The following is a 19,143-nucleotide window of genomic DNA, read 5'->3' as shown; positions in this document are numbered from 1 at the left end:
CAAAGCACAATAAGGAAATCAGCGATAAGCAGCGCAAGGCCTGTAAAACACACCTGGCAGGTGGGAAAAATCTCCATAAAAGCAGAAAAAACACCCACACACAAACTGACCTACACCCAAGCACCATGGAGGCAGCTGGAGCAGGCGCAGAGGACGAGCGCAACCCCACAAGCACCCCAGACGACCAGCCTGGGACCTCGGGGACACGGAAGGGCAAGGACAAGAAGACGAGGAAGACGAAGTTCAGTCCGCAGGCGAACAGGATCATAGTTAGGGAGATGATGGAACACCATCAACAACTCTTTGTCACCTCCAATGTATCACTGGGCACCAAAACTGCAATATGGCAGGACATCGTGGACAAGGTGAATGCCGTAGGGGAGCACAAGAGGACAATTGACGAGGTCAAGAGGCGATGGAATGACATCAATCGGCGGACCAAGGAGAGACTCTCCGCCAACCAGAAGGCAGCAATGCAGACCGGAGGTGGGATCCAGCGCCACAGCTCGAGCTGGATGACATGGAGGAGCTGGTGTTGACAGTCATCAGTGTGGATACTGTGGCCGGAGTCGGGGGACCAGACACTGCTCGACAGAACACAACACAACCACAACAGGGTGAGTGACCACCAGGTACTGGGGGGATGGGTAGAGGTGGGCACAATGGCACTCATGCACAATCAAGCAGAGCACAGTGCACACCCACAATTACTCTGGGTCATCGCCCAGATCTACAGACTGTCACAATGTACAAAGCCATGCTGTCTGAATGTCAACCTGCAAAAAGCGTCTACATACATGTGGACACATTGTAATACACCACCTCCCCTTCACATTGTAGTGGCACCATCAACACCTCCTGCAGAGCAGTCCCAGCCGCTCTTCACGGATGACGAGGAGGACAACGCCAGCATTGACACCCAAATCATCCAAGACATCATTAACCTCATCCGTCACTTACCTCCAGGCTCAGGGCAGCCCAGCTACATCGATGTGACCACACCCACCACCCAATCCACCCAGCAGGAGGCACCCACTGCCCCAGCACCCTCGCAAGACCTCCAGGAACAACACATGGCCTTCCAACGCCATGTGCTGGAGTGCCAGATAGAGACGGCTGAGCAGGTATGGGTGGGCTTGGGCATCATGGCTGCCAAACTGGACACCATCCTTGGGTGTCTATGTCCACCCCATGGTCTCCTATGAGTCCTGCCTGACATCGCTGGAGTCATGACGCGGAGAGAAGAATAGCTGTCCGCTCAGAGTGGCTCCAGCGATGCCAGCCGTGAGCTTGCACACATACGGAGGCTCATGGAGGACAAGGCGCAGATGAAGGCGGAAAGGATGGCAGCCACCGCTCCACATCATCGAAATGTAGCTGGGATTTATCATGCCCTACAGACCTCCACCATGGCAGTGCCGCCACAAGGCATGGCACGGATGAATGCTGCTGCCCCCACACCATCCACATCCCCGCCCCCTGGTGTGTCAGTGCCTCACAGTGTGGCAGCTGGATCCACTCAGGCCCCTGATGTGTCAGTGGCACACAGTGCAGCAGCCGGATCCACTCAGGCCCCTGATGTGTCAGTGGCACACAGTGCCTCAGCCGATCCTGCAAAACCCACAGGTGGGGCAGGGTACACACCCGGGGACAAGGACGTGGATGGGGCTGTGGCCAGAAGGACCAGGCACTAGCATTCATTGCCGCCACCTGACCTGTTTCTGTTTGGTGCCGCACATGGCCTCATGACCTTCCACTGACCCACGATACACTCCGATGCACTCACCTTGGACAGTGACATGGACTGCCACTTACGGATTGATGACCAATGACACGGCGACAAGGCTGCGGACTGTACCCTTCCCTTCTGCAGGACTTGTCATCCCCAGATGGACTCTGGCTGGCCCTCGACGGGCCCATATTGTGTAGAGTACTGGGCATTGCCCTAACCTGCTCCAGCTGCATAACTGCACTGGATGTGTAATAAACTGCTGTGTCATGTCTTTCATCAGTCATGTATGCATGTGTGGATGAATGTGGGGACAGTGATTTCCCTTGCACCAATGATGCTCATCCTGTGGGATGCCAGCCAGAGGGTGCTACATTGCATTTTGTGTACCGGTTGCCGTTGACACTACAACAGGGACACACGCATCACTCACTTCCTTGTACGGACATGGACTGAACCACGCCCAGAGCCCACGTGTCATTGTGGCAAGCCTTTGCTGGTCCGGCGTACGGTAGGCCAGACCATACCGCTTACGCTCAGAGGGGGCCCCTCATTGCTCCCCGTTGCAGGCGAACTCGCTGGTGGTGTGCAGGTCACTGGTCTAGTTGTCAGCATGTCACAGCCACTCCCTGAGGGCAGGCTTGTACGCACACCACACTCATCCGGCACAGGCGTCATAGGCCATGTGACTCCGCCAACATAAGGGGCAGACGACGACACATTCTCCTCTGCCCATGGTGACTGGATGACGGACGCCATGGTTCCCAATCATGAAGGGCACAAGAGTTTTGTTGCGCACAGGGTTAGTGGGAACCCAGGCCTGCATATGGCACGGGCCGACCACCATGTGGGGCTGACTGCGGTTGCACAGGGTTAGTGGCAACCCACGCCTGCGTATAGGAATGGGCCGAACACCACATGGCGCTGACTGGGGTTGCACCGGGTTAGTCACACCCAGCGCATTGCGGACGGCACAGGCCCCCCGCAATGGGACAGAGACTTTGGGTGCACTGAGTCAGTGGCACCTTAAGCTGCTGAGCGGGTGGGCACCCTGCGATGATGTCCTGTCCCGGCGGTCCGGGCAACTCAAGTTTCGTGTGCCCTGCTGGACCGCAGTGTAGGCCAGAGCCAGCGGGTAACGTGGGCCTACCGCCACGTGGCCTCGCTTCCGGGTCACAGATTTAGTGGCACCCATTGGGCTGATCGGGTGTGCAAAAGGCACACAATTGATGCACATAATGCTAAACAAATCAAAACTGAGAGGGTGTGCAGCCTGCGATGCTGCCGGGTGCACTGGTATGTCCTCTGCCATGGAGTATTCAAACGGGAGACCTGGTGGCCTGCGGAGCGTGGCTGCATGGTGTGGAGGGTGCCATGTCCGCGGGCCCCGGACTTGTGGCTTGCAGTGGCACGTGGTGGGACATCCGGTCTACACGCCGGTGGCGGAAGGTGAGCAGTGAGCCCTGGGTGTGCATGGGCGGGCATGCTCCGTGGGCGGCGGGCGCCTTTGTGATGCCTCTGCCTGGTTGTGCATGGGCGGGCAGGCGCTGTTGTCTTGTGCAAGTGTGTATACTGTGCCAGCCATGTATCTGGACTCTGTTTCGGATGACGGCTCTGACTCAGATGTGTGTCCTGGTGTACTGCTATATATACTGGCACGTGGTTGGAGACACACCAGTGGCAGCTGGTGAGCAGTGTGGCCTGGGTGCGCAGGGGCGTCTCTCTCTCTCTCTCTCTCCCTATCTTCTTCTCTCTCTCTCTCTCTCTCTCCCTCTCTTCTTCTCTCTCTCTCTCCCCTTCTCTTCTTCTTTCTCTCTCTCTCTCTCCCCTCTCATCTTCTTCTCTCTCTCTGCCCCTCTCTTTTTCTCTCTCTCCCCTTCTCTTCCTCTCTCTCCCCTTCGCTCTCTCTCTGTCTTTTGATGTGCTTAGGACACACCTTCTCATCTTAGGGATGTCATTGAGGCTGACCACTTTCATAAAATTGGCTCGCTACATGACATCAAAATGTTTTGATCAGCATGGCAAACCTATGGGAAAACCACTCAGTTTAACACTGAAGCAGAAATTAAGGAATGCTATTGGGAAAAGGTTGGGCAAAATATTATCAGAACAAACAACAGCACTACCCTGACAGGGAGATTTTTAACATTCAAACCCAGGCCAAGCCTTGAGCTCTATTGGGACACAATTTCAAATCCCCTTGACCGGAAACTTTATTTTCAATTCAGAGCGGTATCCCTCCCATTAAATTCTTTCACTTCTAACTGGCCCTTATCTGTCCACAATAAATGCCCCTATTGTATTGAGAATGTCGAAACCTACCACCACGTGCTGTTTGTCTGTCCTGCCTATGTACGCCCTCACAAGACAAGGCTCTCTCAGATCTAGAACCTAGGTACCAGACATAGCAATGTTGCCCTGAGAATGTTGTGTACAGATCCCTCTCCTAGCTATGCAATTCTTTTTGCTAAGTTTTTAAGATAGATGTGGACCATAAGATCGAAAATGCTGTCTCCTTTAGCAAAACAACAAGAAACAATACTGGAACCTAACTGAAAACAGTGAGCTCGTTTCAACCACACTGTGGAATTTGTTGTGCTCCACAATGTGGAACCAGTATATTATCCCTGTGCATCGGTTCTGGTCTGTTATCTTAATGTTTTTATGCTTATTTATATTCTTAGCAGTTTTTATGACATGCATTTTCCTCTCATTGTATTATGAAGATTCGATGTCTAACCCTTATTTCACATTTATGAACGATATTTTATCTCCTATTTTAATTCTTATATATCTTAATCTTATGTCACAATGCTTTTATGACATGTATTTTCAAAATAAAGCTGATTGATTGATTGCTTAATGTCTCATATTCAGTCTCATACCATTTTTAATTGCCGAAGTTTTTATTATAATGATAAGCCTTTTTTTATTATTTTCAGAATAATAGCTCATAATACTAATCATTACACAGTGTTTGTAAGGCACTTAAAGGGAACCATTTCTCTATCACCTGCTCCTCACCTAGGTCTAAATTCAGATTGGTAATGATGCTGCAACACATCATATCTGTGACTAGTTTTGGAAACTCTTGAGAACTTTTTTAGTAATGACAATGCAGAAAACTCAAGTTCTCCAGACTCCAGCATCGAAATGTGAGAGTCATCATAACTGGAGAGTAGTGGCAGTCTGCAGTAAAATAGGATTATAGAAGAAACCCATCTGGAGCAAACAGGATGTTTTTTAACGGAAGTGTCCCTTTAACGTTCATTGATAACATCAACAACTCAAAGCACCTACCTGTTAATCCCTCTAACCCCATCTAAAACTACAAAATATTTCAAATGTTGAACCACATGAAAACAATTAGTAGTCACTGGTCAAACAGATCTCAAGTTTACCATTTGAAAATAAACAATATTCTGGTGTCACAATGTGTAAAAGAATAGCATATAGAAGCAAGAGTTGATTTGGTTCAGTGTTTTTGAAAGAGTCCCAGATTAGACAATATCTAATAGCCTCTGATTCTATATATGTTATGTTTTTGATAAATTTAAGCCCGTTGATTGAAAGATCAGACTAAACAATCCTTTTTAAATCATTATATTCTCTCTTATTTATGCTAGACTTCAAAGACACACATTATATTTAAAATGTTTGAGCCCACAGAATGAAATGAAACACATACAAAAGTAAGAGATGAAAGTAGAGAAATGAACTAAGGAAATTGCAGTAAAGTCCTATGTTCATTGATGTCCTGTAGGTTACAAAGAGTCAGCCTTAAGCATTATGATAGAAACTAGTGTGAGTGCAATAAAGCAAGAGCTATGGTTCACACATGCTGAGATAGAAGGAAAATACTTTTCTTTTGAAGCAAATCCATAGGCACATTAGAGCTATCACAGCGTGGACACGTGATATACATTAGTGGGGGGCACACCATTGTTTGTTGCATGCTCTGCTATAGGCTGCTTGAAATATCGCACTAGAATGTCTAGAAATCTCTAAACACTGTGCTCCATATTCAATGTTTGGCTGCCCACACCAGGTGCCAGCAAAGAGATCTCGTCTAGCACTTAGGATGACACTGAAATGATGGGGAATATAGGTGCTTTCTTTTACTGTGTTAAATGTAATCTGAGAATCTATAACACCAGTAATAAGGTACTTACTCCAACAGCTCGTGCCCCATCAGGGAAGGCTTTCAATGTCCATATGACAGCCACATCTGTATTCCTTTCAGGTTTTATTGTCCTGTCCTGTCCACATTTCAGGGTAAGGGTGGTGGGTGGGTGGATTAGTTCCAGGGGTTTTGTGTTGTTCTATGTCCTTTCCTCTTCTCTCTCTCGCTCTCCTCCCCTCTCTCTCATCCTCCACTATATGTCGAAGATCTACAAGAAGTCCGTCCTTTCAAACCAGTTCTCCGTACAGCTGTTCAGGGAACTTTTTTATCAAGCAACTGCAGGTTCTAATATTTCAATGCATGTCCATACCTCATCTTAGTACTACCCGTACATCATATGCAATATATGCCTGTTGCAGTTATGCCTCAACGTCACTGCATCACCCACACATTTCTCTACATACAACATCATACCCTTCAGGTTAATCATACACATACAGGTAAAATATTGTGTACTCTCCTTATCATAACAGAGTCCCTATCCTCTCATGGACATACAGTTCTCATTTCCTCGCTCCCCTACATCACCATATATATAGCTGCACCACTACACACTAACAGATGACTGACCATAGAATCATCTCACTAAACACTAAAGTACTCTCACACCCAGTAAAGCAAAAGAAGCAAATGCCTGAATAAACGCCTTGACTCAATTGAATCAGATATTTTAACCCTAATGGAATCCATCAGACACTCCACTGGCTCTATGGATTGCCCTATGTTGCGTAAATTACAATATGAATATAATCAAATACTAAGCAAAAGGCCAACAAGAGATCCTAAAGGTTTTTCTTAAATTGTATTCCGATCCATACACTCCAACTGCAACAATCAACCCGGAGGAACGCGTCTCACACCTGAAATCTTGGACACTACTACTAGCCTCTTCAGAAGACAGACTCCTTCTCAATGCCCCAATCACTGCAGAGGAAATTTGCTCTGATATTCAGTCTTTCACATCAGGTCAGGCTCCGGGTCGGGTTGGGTTTTCTGTGAAGTTCTATGAACTTTCCCTGATCTTCTAGCTGATCCACGCCTTGCCCTCTTTACATCACATATCTATAAGTTACTTGCACCCCCTAGAGTACACCTCCTCAACAATTTGAAAAATAGGTGGTCCCCGTACATCCCAGAAGACCAAACATCACATTTTTCGGAAGCTACCTGGAATAGAATCTGGTACTCCCCTTTTCTGGCTAAATTTACACTTTCAATCGTGCAGTCTAGATTTTGGGTGATACACAAAACATACTGGACTCCATCCACATTGCATCATTTAGGTATCCTACAATCAGATAATTGCTGGCACTGTGAGGATTCCCACAGCTCACATGAGCATATGTTTTTCACATGTTAAATGGTTCAACCCCTCTGGACCAAAATTTACCAGACAATTTATAGCATCTTTAAGATTCCGCTCACACCATCCTTCCTAACTTTGACTTTAGGTCTTGTGGCACATCCACTTGACACTGGTCTCCCTGCACATGACTTACAGCTATTAGATCTAATGCTTGCCCTGGGCTCCAAAATAATACCCTCAGAGTAGAAATCCACCATCAGAAATCCCCTTTAGCAAATCGTGGGATACTATCTGTGCCACCAGGAGAGCGGACAACATAATATACAAGAAACTACATAACACATCATACTTGTGCTGCCTATGGAATGCACTTGATTTATACCTACAGAAAGTGGATCGTCGTAGCCCCAACATTCTTCCCTCTCTCACAATTCCACTCCCCCACCACGACTGAACGAAACCATCAGTATACACTTAGTAGACCTGCCTTCTCTGCAGACCCTGATGACTTTGCACCCTCTCTACACTCTTTCTCTCTAACTTCACCCTCATCTTTTCTCATGCTATTCTCCCTCTTTCCTTTACTACTTTGTCTGCTCATACATATTGAGCACAGTTGGAGACCTCAACTATCAACTAATTTGGATATTCCACACTCAGCTCCCTTCTAACTTCAGAAATGCTCTCAATGTACCTCTCATTTTCGCATCATGTTTGACAAATGATATACAAACAGCCAATATTGTAAGCCTGGGCAGAGTGCAAAAAAAACCTCCGTCACACTACGCCGTTTGCAGTGAATTTTACCACCAGGTGTCTGTCCGCACTGTGCAATCTTTGCAAACGGCACCATGCACAGTGCAAGCGGGTGCTGCTTTGTTTCTGCCGCTCGGGTAGATTTTTTACTTGAGCAGCAGCTTTCACAACACGAATGGACGGTTTCTCAATACAAGCAGTCATGAGCATACACGACCACTCGCCATGAGAAATCTGGCCACCCGTGTTGAGAAATCTCGCCGGGAGGTTGATTTTCCACACTTGCGGTCGCCACCTTGACGCTGACGATCATGAATGAGGAAAAATCTTGCTGGGAGGTGGATTTTCCTCGCTCGACAACTTGACATTGATAAATGAGTAGTTTGGGAAACTTTGCAAATATCGAAAGCTGAGTAAAGTTCACCGCCCAGACTTACAATATTGCTCCATTATAATTACTTAGACTCTACGACAAATGCTTATATATGTGGTCATATGAAGTTACACAACGTACCCTGTAGTGTTGCTTCACTATCTGTTCTGTAACTGCTTATTTTATATTCAATAACACTTTTGAACAAAAAGAAATGTAATCTGAGTTTTCATGGATAGTGCACCATGAATAATATGTATTGTTGGACTCAGCCAATGGCAACTGTGAGAATCTCAATGCTAGTTTGGCCCTCCCCAGATGACAGATAATTATATTCTGCCCTTCTGTTGACAGGCACTACACTGGATAAAATTAAAATCTTAGAGACTTCTGTCCAACTACCAGTAATAAATATTCCCCATCGTGTCTCTACAGCTTGTCAGATGTAATCTGTGAAGATGTGTAAGTGTTAAAAGTGTTCTTCTTGTGTACCACTACTACTTAAAGATGTTAAACTCCAAAGACTGTAGCTCCTTTCCCATATGGGTCAAACAGACAACGCTGCACATTTCTGTACCACTAGGCCTCTACCATGTATTAACTAAAGGGTCCCCCAATTACTTGGTCTAAGATGGTGCTGTGTTTTTTATTTCACAATCTCCATTTTTCCCATGGCTATTTTTCTGCATTGATCCCTACTATAGAGTGGCAGGCTATGGTTTCCCTTAGGACCTCAACCAAAGTGTGTCATCAAAGGAACTGAGGTTTAAATCTTTCAGCAGCACCTGGACCAAACGTCAACTATATTAACAGTCATCTAAGGCTCCAATGAGCAAATGATACAAGTAACTTCAATCTTTTGCACACAGTCACAACACATATTATGACCAGCATTGTCGGACTCAAGAGGTGAGAACTTCTTACAATCAACAGGAATAAAACCCTCTCAAATGAATACATACCCTGGATAGCAGGAGGTCACCGATCTCTGGGATGGTTGGTCCTTCTTCTTTTAGCTTCTTCATGGACTCTGCCAGAGAATCTGATATAAGTGATAGTGATGAGAGGAGAAATTTGGGGTAGGATACAGACAGAGAGTAGTCAGAGATTTATTTTGGCAGCAGCAAGCTCTTTGAAATAACTCATTTTCATGTTTATCAAATTACCATTGTTGGGAAAGAGCTAAGTATATTTGTCTCCCATTGCATTCAACGTCTGCAAAGACTAAAGTGATCAAAAGGCAAAGTTCAACAAATGCAGCTGTGGGGGTTTATTTAAATTCAACACCAAGACCCACGTTACCACAAGCCAGCCCACAATGATAAAATCAAGTTCTGAGGTAATATGGTTTTCTATGTGTAACCTCGAATGGTCACTTCATCATTTATTGCAGACACACTTTTTACTGGCACTCAAAATTTGGACAACACAACCACTATCATCATTGCAATATGCTGGCCAACATTGGATGTTCAGATAGTTTACAAGACGTGCTTACATCTGCCTCAATTCAATCACATGAAGCAACCAGCCTGCATGTTAGGAAACATTAATCATCCTTGGCAGCGTCTGTTAAACTAGAAGATCAAGTTACTTCCCTTCAGAAAGGCTCTTTCTAACCATTGATTTCTCACTTTTATAATACCCCCGGGCGCCAGACTGAACACTACATTTTTAAACAGTGATTGTTTAAGCACGCTGGTAAGTGGCTCCGTCGGACTCCACAAAGGCCTCGCTGAGTTCCAAAAGTGCTGGTACAGGGCCATATATATATAAGGTGCTTCACCAGCATGCTAACATCAGTTTTGTCTTTTAGTCTTGGCTACCCTTGGACTTCGATGTCATGACAAATCTGAGGTGACAGTGTGCCAAAACAAACTTGGATGCTTTTAAAATGCACAGTAGTCCTGTCCAAAGATGGTAAAACAGGAAGGGCAGTGCAGAATCTGCGGTTGGATAGAGTATGAGGGTGGCCATTTGGCAGTGAAGAATAAGATCTAAAGGCAACCTGATAAGGTGAAAGCCCGTATAAGGAAGGAAGTCTCCAAAACACTGTCGGTAAGGGAAATTGAATCCTCAAGCAGTCCTTGGCCCAGCATGGTGGTACTGGTCCCCAAGGCTGCCCCTCCAGGTACCACCCCTGAACTCAGGTTCTGCGTGGATTACCCAAGGCTCAATGCTGTCAATAAGACTGATGCACACCCCATCCCCTGAGCTGACAAGCTCATTGATCAGTTAAGGGCAGCTAAATTCCTCAGCAAGTGTGATATAACATCTGGGTACTGGCAGATCACAGTAACTAAGGGGGCCAAAGACAGGTCTGCGTTCTCTTCCCCAGAAGGCCACTTCTAGTTTCTGGTAATGCCCTTCAGGTTGAAGAATGCCTATGCCACCTTCCAGAAGTTGATCAACCAGGTCCTGGCTGGGTTGGAGAACTTCTGTGAAGTCTACCTAGATGACACTTCAGTCTTCAGTTCTAGCTGGGATTGCCACCCGTGCCACCTCAGAGAAGTGCTTCAGGCTCTACAGAGAGCAAGCCTGACTATCAATATTGGTAAGTGCCAGATAGGACATGGGTTTAGTGGTCTGCTGGGGACACAAAGTTGGAGGAGACAAGGTACATGCTCCTCCGGGCAACACATTCAGAACCATGGGAACCCCCTTTCTCCCTCTCCGAAGACCCACACAGAGGTAAAGGTTTTTCAGAGCCTGACCAGGTATAACAAGAGATTTGCCAGGAGGTGCAGCGCCATTGTGGCTCCCTTGACTGAGCTGACTTCTAAGAAGCAGTCCTGACAGCTGATCTGGACGGAGGAGTGCCAGACGGCTTTTGACACCCTGGAAAAAGCCACATGCACAACATGCGTGCTCATGCCCCCGGAGTTATACCAGGAGTTCATTGTGCAGACAGATGTCTCAGAGTATGGCATAGGGGCCATGCTCTCACAGCTAAACAAAGAGTTCCTAGATCAACCAATAGCCTTCATTTGTAGGAGGCTCCTTCCAAGGGAACAGAGGTGGAGCGCAATAGAAAGGGAAGTATTTTCAGTTGTCTGGGCACTGAAAAAGTTGAGACCATACCTGTTTAGGGTTCACTTCTAGATTCAGACCAACCACAGACCCCTCAGATGGCTAATGCAGATGAGGGGTGAGATCTCCCAAACTGTTGAGGTAGTCCATCATCTTACTGGGAACAGTCTATACTGTGGAGCATTGGCCTGGAACTGACCACACCAACGCTGATGGCATCTTCAGGTTCTCTTGCCATAGCGGTGAGAATGTCCAGAAGGGTGGGTAGTTCTACCTGCTTTCAGCCAGGGGGAGTGCACATGTTGGATCTGACATCCTTGGTGTGGTTTTCCCTCAACTTTTTGCCCTCCAGTCTCGAGTTTTGCTGACTTCATTGTTGTTGGCTTTAGGACTCTGCACACTTTACCACTGATAACAAGTGCTAAAGTGCTTGTGTTCTCTCCTTTAATTATGGTAACATTATCATACACCCAATTGGCATATTTAATTCACTTGCAAGTCCTTGGTAAAGTGGCATGGCATGTAACTGGGATCTGCAAATTAAATAGTACTAGTGGCCCAGCAGCTCTCACTGTGCCATTCACTTAAGTAGCCCTTTAAACATGTGTCAGGCCTGCCATAGGTGCATTTTCACAGTTTTAAACTGCCATTTTGACCTGGCAAAATAAATCTTTTGCCAGGCCTAAACCATCCTTTTTTTAAAAAAAGTCCATCCCTAGGGGGCAAGGTGCAGTGTATTTAATAAGTTGGACATGCACTTTTTAAGTTTTACATGTCCTGGTAGTGAAAAATTCTTACAGTTGTTTTTCACTGCTGCAAGGCCTGCCTCTCCCATTAGATAACATTGGGTTAACTTATTACATTTAATAAGTTATAGCTTTCAATTAGGAGTAGGGTAGGCAGGAAGTTCGATGTAGGATATTATGTGAGAAAGTCAGGGCCCCCTGGTGCTGGTCATTGGTGCAGAACTGATGGTCCTGAACATGATTTAGCCCTAGTCCCTAAGCAGATATGCACGAGGCCCTCATTAAATGGTAATTGAGGTTCTGTAGGCACTTGGCCAGGATTGAGTACCTCCATCAGAAAGTCAGTCTTCACATCCATGGTAGGGAGTTGTGGGTCTTATACTTCTGCTGCCCTACGCATAACAGTGAATGAGGTGCTTTCTTCAGTAGTAAGACTGGGATGAGAAACAAGACCAGTATCTTGGAAAGTATTGAGGTCACTGGCATCTTGTAATTCTTCATACCAATTTCCTTTACATATTGGATAACAAAATAATTCCCTTATTCAAAAAACTCACTGTTTGAATCAGTGCTGTGAAGATTGTGTAAAGTTTGAGCCCTATTCTTGTGGTAAGGAAAAAGTATCAGAATCTGAAGGAGGTACTGATTTCTCTGGGAGATTCTCTGTAGATTCTAACACATTCTCAAATGAATTGTCCAATCTACCTGCAGTTTGTATGTCCGTCTACAATCCAGCATCAGTATAGCGAGAAACAGCAGGTTGCCCTCTCCTCTTCATCATCGCTGCCATGTGATGTGCACTGAAGTCCTTAAACTGTGACTGAACAGGGCCTTCACCCTCCTATGGTCCTGGCACCAAGAGAGACAGGGGATTGCGTTCCAAAGTTTGGGGCTGTAGTTTGGTGAATTTGTAACATGATATAGGTCTGGCCCAGGCCACATCATCTCCAGATCCATCATAGGAGTCTCTGGAGATTTGAATTGGCGTTGTTGCAGGTGAGACTGGCATGGCCCCAGGAGTCAGAGAGGAGCCATAGGGCAGCACCAACAGGGAACCTGAAGTTGGCCCAGAAGGGTCAACTGGCTCCGGGGCAAGACCTGGCGGCAGAAGTATGACTAGAGGCCCTTTGCAGCACCATGAGGTCTGAAGGAATTCCAAAGGGAGCTGGAATCGATTTGAAGATTTACTGAATGGCTTTTTAAAGGCCTCAATCTGTTGCTTGGTCAACAGCGGCCTGGAAAACTCTGGGTACGTTGGGCCAGCCTCAGGACGTGCTTGGAGGCAGAAGATGTCAGCAAGTCGTGCCTGTGGAGTGTCAACTATGCAGTTTCTCATCTGAGCTCGAGCAGAAAGAGGAAGCGGTATCCCACTTGGCCTTCTTGCATTTGTAACAAGACCTCGGATTACCAAAGGACATGGTTTGGGGTAAATATTTGGCTTGGGAGTGGCCTAGCGATTTGGTGCTGGAACATTTCTGAGACTACTATCAAGATTGGGAACATTGCTTCAAGTGTGACCTCCTCCTGTATTCTGTACTGTAGCGTTTCATGTCTTCCTCCCTGATCACAGTCAGATAGTTCAGGGAGCGCTGTCACTTGACTCACAATCATGACCAGCTCTGAAACACCACAAGCCAATTTATGCTAATCAAAATCTACATATACTTTCTGCAGTTTGGAATGGTTTGAAACCTGATGTTTTGAAGAAGGGGCATTTTCCATGGCATGCTATGGTCATTGAATTTTGGGGTCAGTACAACGATGAAGCGTGCCTCCTGCGGGTGAGCGGAAGAAACTGTTGTTTGATGATCAGTGCCTAGGATTATTCTAAAGGGAAAGTGCAGTTGAAAGTTTCCATCAGAAATCACCAAATTCTCTGCCTGGAATTATCAACCATCCACAAAACCATAAGCCTGGTCTGAATTTATCGTCACCTTTTCTTTGCAACCCAGATAACTTCTGATTTAACCAAAAGCTTCTTTTTACAAAATGTATTATTGTGTAATCTCCATTCAGTTTATACAGTAACAACACACTCAACTCACTGCTGAAATTACTACCCTTTGCTGTGTAATCCAAGAGGTGTAATATTCAGGATCAAGGTGAACAATGTGTTCAGCTGCCCCAACAGTACAATAGGCAGGTGCCAATCATTTGCAACTGTATTGTAACCAAGCCTGCAACCCAACTTTGCCCCACAATCACTGTACAATATGAACTGAATTATGCCAAGTATAGATATTAAAGGTTGTCAATAAATAATGATAGTAATATGTATCAATCCCCCTGCAGCCACTTACTGTGTATTTCAATCAACACGGGGAAATTAAGGAAAAAGAGCATCAACTCGTCCTGAGACCGAATGTTCTCGTTCTTCATAGGCTGGTAGAAGATGAGATCAAGCATTCCAAGGAACCTTGAGTAAGACATCTCAGTTATAAACAACTCTGCAACAAAATAAAAAAAGATCAGGATTGTGCATATCTAGTAAGAGACAATGGGAATCTAAATATAGGAATGACAAATCCAGAATGCAATTCACCTTTTATTATGGCAATGTAAAACCACCTGAACCCATGCATTTTAACTGAATAGGCGGCTTGTCCAGGATCACACATTTAAAATGGTCAAAAATCAACCACTACCCAAAAGATTACTTAAATTCAAAATAACTGCAAATATGTCCTTTGTCCTAAATCATTAGACCATTCTTTGTTTTTTGTCTCAGTTATGCACAGATTAGGAAAAAGTGACTTATACCCCAAGCCGGATTTTATCATTTAGGCGACCAGCAGATGCTCTCCAAGTTCTTAGATCAGGTTCTATAAAATGGTTAGTGTTTGCTGTATCACGGTACCTTTTATATACTTGGAGCATTAGGTCTAAGTTGTTAACCACAAGTAAAGCAAAGGACAACACAGGCCTTGGCATAGTATGTTAATAACACTATGACTTTTTTGATAATGTTTCTTTTTCTCTTTTAATGTTAACTCGCCCAACAATTCTATTCTCTTTTTATTTTAAATTTTTATGTATTTTATATGACTATGGGGCATATTGACAAGCCAGGCGATAAAATTATCGACGCTTTAGCGGCAGAAAACTGCCGCTAAAACGGCGATAATGGGCTTGATAATATGCTCTATGGAATTCCAATTGAAACCCATTGTTAGATGTGAAGGACATCTAACCTGAGGTTCAATTGGAATTCCATAGAGCATATTATCAAGCCCATTATCGCCGTTTTAGCGGCAGTTTTCTGCCGTTAAAGCGGAGATAATTTTATCGCCTGGCTTGGTAATATGCCCCTATAATTCACCTAGATTGTATTTTATCAAGTAAGATTGTGGTTTATACATTTTGTGAATGATCTCTATTTGATCGAATAAAGAATATCTATCTAACTGCAAATAAGTATTTCTCAGAAACTGCAAAAAATTCAACAAACTCTACTTCTATAAATTTACACAAAGCATTAACAGAAAAGGCTCTGGCAAAATCAAAAGTAAGGTTTGTCTGCCAGTCTTTTGGCTTCGCTGATGCTTGTTTTGTCATGTTTTTGAAAAAATATATTGTTCGTCAGCTGCTGGTGCCTCACCAATAGCACAAAAAAATTAGCTAAAAACAAAAATATACTTTTGTATCAAAAAGCACATCTTGCCATTGTAGACCCTGGCTCTAAAGGGAACTACTTTGTGCGGCGATGTGCTTCTTGTTAAAGAGCAGAATACAGTCATGCACACTAAAGATGGCTCATAGCTCAAGTGGGACGATGCACTGCCCTATTCTGTAGTGGGAGTAAGAAAAATGGGAGTGACACAACAACAGAAGAATGGATTAAGAGGGCTGGCTGATAGCCTCAAAGTAAGATGGGTGTTTATATTCACTGAAAAAAACAAAGTTTAAAGTTACTATATAGTTAGGTGAAATGTTCAGTAACAACGTAATGTTTTCAACAAAAAAAAAGCACAGAAATTCACCAGTTTTACTTATTGTAAGTAACTATAACTCACACCCTGACTATGCACAGTTTTCTGATCAATAATTTCATTGCAAATATTGCAGTGATATTATCAGTGATGTCATGGAAGAAGTCATGAGTGATGTAATACTTGGGATAATTGGCAGTGCATGGAGTGGGCATGAGTTACAGTTAACTTAGGGCACGAGTCATAGCTACTTGAGATAACTACAACTGGTGAATATCTGTGGCTAATATAGTTTAAAACATAATGTTGTTACTGAACATTTCACATAACTATAACGTTACTTTAACCTTTGTTTTTTTTAATGAACTTCAAGTTTTTATTTAACGTAAAGTAATATTTCCTTACCATATGTAGAGCCAAACCAATGCCATGCATGGCACTGGCTGCAGGGCCTGGCTTGTGGCCACTACCTGTGGCCAACCCCTCACAGGCAGCTAACCCCACGCCTTTGGCAATGCATGGCAGGGGATGGGGGGGGGGGGGTTGACCACAGGCCAGGTGCAAAGGGCCCCAGCGGGCAACTTCTACAGACAAGCAAACCCCTCCCCTGCATTAGCACACAACACCCACTCTAAATGTAAAGCAGATCTATCATCTTTCTCCAGAAATTACCAATAAGTGATGTTATAGGTTGGTACAGGGTGAGAAGTAAATTAAGTATAATAAATTAATACTTTAAAAAAAATATATTAATGATGTAATTGCTAATTAATTATGGAAATTGAGTGTGTTTTTTAAAGTTATGTTTTCGTTGCGGGTTGTCCAGTTTGTAGGGGTATAGGGTAGAAGGTTAATTACGTAATAAGCAATTAATTATTATGATTTTTCAATTAGTTAATTGATAAATACTTATGTAAATTGTGCAATTATTAAATGGTGTTCGTTTTATTTTAGGTGCAGGTTGTTTGGTGTATAGGGCCATAGGGTGAGAAGTTAATTAAGTAATAATTTATTAATTATTTAATTATTTAATTGATAATTAATGATGAAAAATGCATAATTATATTTTAGGTGTGGTTTGTTGGGTTTGTGTGGTTATAAGGTGGGAAGTTAATTAAGTAAATATGAAATTTTAATTAGTAAATCATTGTAATTAAAATGTGTAATTTATTTATAATTATGTGAATTATTTAATAAATATATTTTCATGACATATAACATACACAAATTCCCTACTGTTGCACAGATTGAAGTGCGAATAGTAAATTTTACTCCTCCTGAGTCCAAAGCTTTCCCTACTGTTGCACTGACTGGAGTGAGAACAGTACATTTTACCCCCTGAGTCCAACGATTTCCCTACTGTTGCCTCGACTGTAGTGGGACTTGTTAATTTAATCGCTCCTGAGTCGAATGCTTTCCCTACTGTTGCACCAACTAGATTTGACCTGCTGCAAGGCCACTTCCTCCTTCACAAAGCAGTAACAACGGCATTTCGAAAAACACTAGAACATAGGTCTGACAGAACCACAACCCCATTGGTCCTGCAATTGCATGCATTGTGGCATCTTTGGGCACCTAGAGGGCAGTAACAGTCCTTTATAGAGCAAAACGGGAAGATAAACTCCTACCACTCGACACACTGAGCAACAAATGGGAGAGTGACCTGGGGATTCCCATTCTCGAAGTCGACTAGGCTAAAATACTAGAATGCATAATTGATTAATTTCTATGTTCTCAACATGGCCTATCTCACCCCTGACCACATCAATAGGTATTTTAATGTAAACTACGCAGCATGCCCAAGATGTGGAGAGATAGGAGCGGATTTCCTGCACATGCCATGGCAATGGCCGAATCTGCAGCATTTCTGGGTGGAGGTTTCGAAAACCACTGCAGAGGTATTGGAAAAGGTGCCTTTTCGCCGAGCCACAGTCTGTTAGGCTGGTTCCCCCACACATCCAAAACTAAGATCACAAGTAGATTCCAAGATCTAGCATTTGTAGTGGCAAAGAGGGAAATCGCCAGAAACTGGAATTCACCCGGGTCCCTCGAGCAACTTTCTGTAGAAAGAAACTGGAGAGATGGGCTAGCTATGAAGGAGAGGTCCTGTTGTGAGATGCTTGGAGGAGCATAGGCGCGCTGGACACAGTCGGAGCCTGGGAGGCACTAGTGGATTGTTTAAAGAATCCAGATTCCCAGTCACAGGTATTGCCTGCATCCCCATGCAGTTCCCTTGCCCCCTATCTTCACAAGCTGGAATGGTGAATGCATGAGCTCATGTAGGAATCAGGGCACACACCCCGACTGGAAATAATGTTTTCTATAAAGATAATGGTACCATAATCTGCATAGAAAACAATATTTTTGTGATCAATGTATATGACACAATAATTTGTTAGCACGATATTTATGGTTATATTTTCTGTCAGTGAACCCTCAGGGACCTCATCACCAAATTCCAATAAAAAGGGGAAGGGAATGTGCAACACCCCTTTCCGAGCATTATTAGGACCTGCGGATTCCATGCCAAATATAATCAAAAGGGCGGAGTGGTGCAGCACTTCCCCCATACCTGACCCTTCATGGGCCCTGGGAAACCCCTCCCCAAGCCTTGTTAGACTCTGAGGAACCTATCCCCTGGAGATAAATTACATAATTAAGTGGAGGTTAGCATGTGGCCCGCCTCTCAGAGGGAGGGGGCATTGTTCCCTACCAGAGAGTGCAGCTGTATTCTGCTTGCTCCCTCTGGGAGGGAGCAATATAATTTATTTTTCCTGCTGGCCGGGGTGCAAGCAGCGAAACAGAACACACACCTGCCCACAGCTGGTGGGAGCCCCTTTAAATCTCCTGCCTGCTGGGAGCAGACTTACATGCTTGCCCCCCCAAGCAGTAAAAAACATGTGTTACCCCACTCACAGCAGTGCAGGCAGGAAACTACTGTGTCCCGGGGTGGGTTTCCCAGGGTAAGGGGAGAGGGGGGTCCCTCTGGTCCCATCCCACAGGGCTTAATAAGGCCTACCCCCTTGTATATATTTTTTCTCATGAACAGGAGACTAAGTTCCTGAGTCCTGTAATGGCTTCCAGCAACTTT

At 44.6% G+C, this 19,143-nt stretch overlaps 1 protein-coding gene across 1 annotated transcript in view; it reads right to left on the bottom strand.

The window, feature by feature from the left end:
- Window positions 1-19,143, bottom strand: part of LOC146772980 (rho guanine nucleotide exchange factor 11-like) — a 348,342-nt gene that overhangs the window by 212,070 nt on the left and 117,129 nt on the right. The window contains 2 exon segments of the mRNA XM_085637044.1: window positions 9,310-9,389; window positions 14,424-14,570. Of these exon segments, the coding sequence (XP_085493170.1) occupies window positions 9,310-9,389; window positions 14,424-14,570 (227 nt within the window).

The sequence above is a fragment of the Triturus cristatus genome, chromosome 12, assembly GCF_964204655.1.
Source record: "Triturus cristatus chromosome 12, aTriCri1.1, whole genome shotgun sequence".
NCBI lineage: Eukaryota > Metazoa > Chordata > Amphibia > Caudata > Salamandridae > Triturus > Triturus cristatus.
This window is presented reverse-complemented; position numbering and strand designations above follow the sequence as displayed.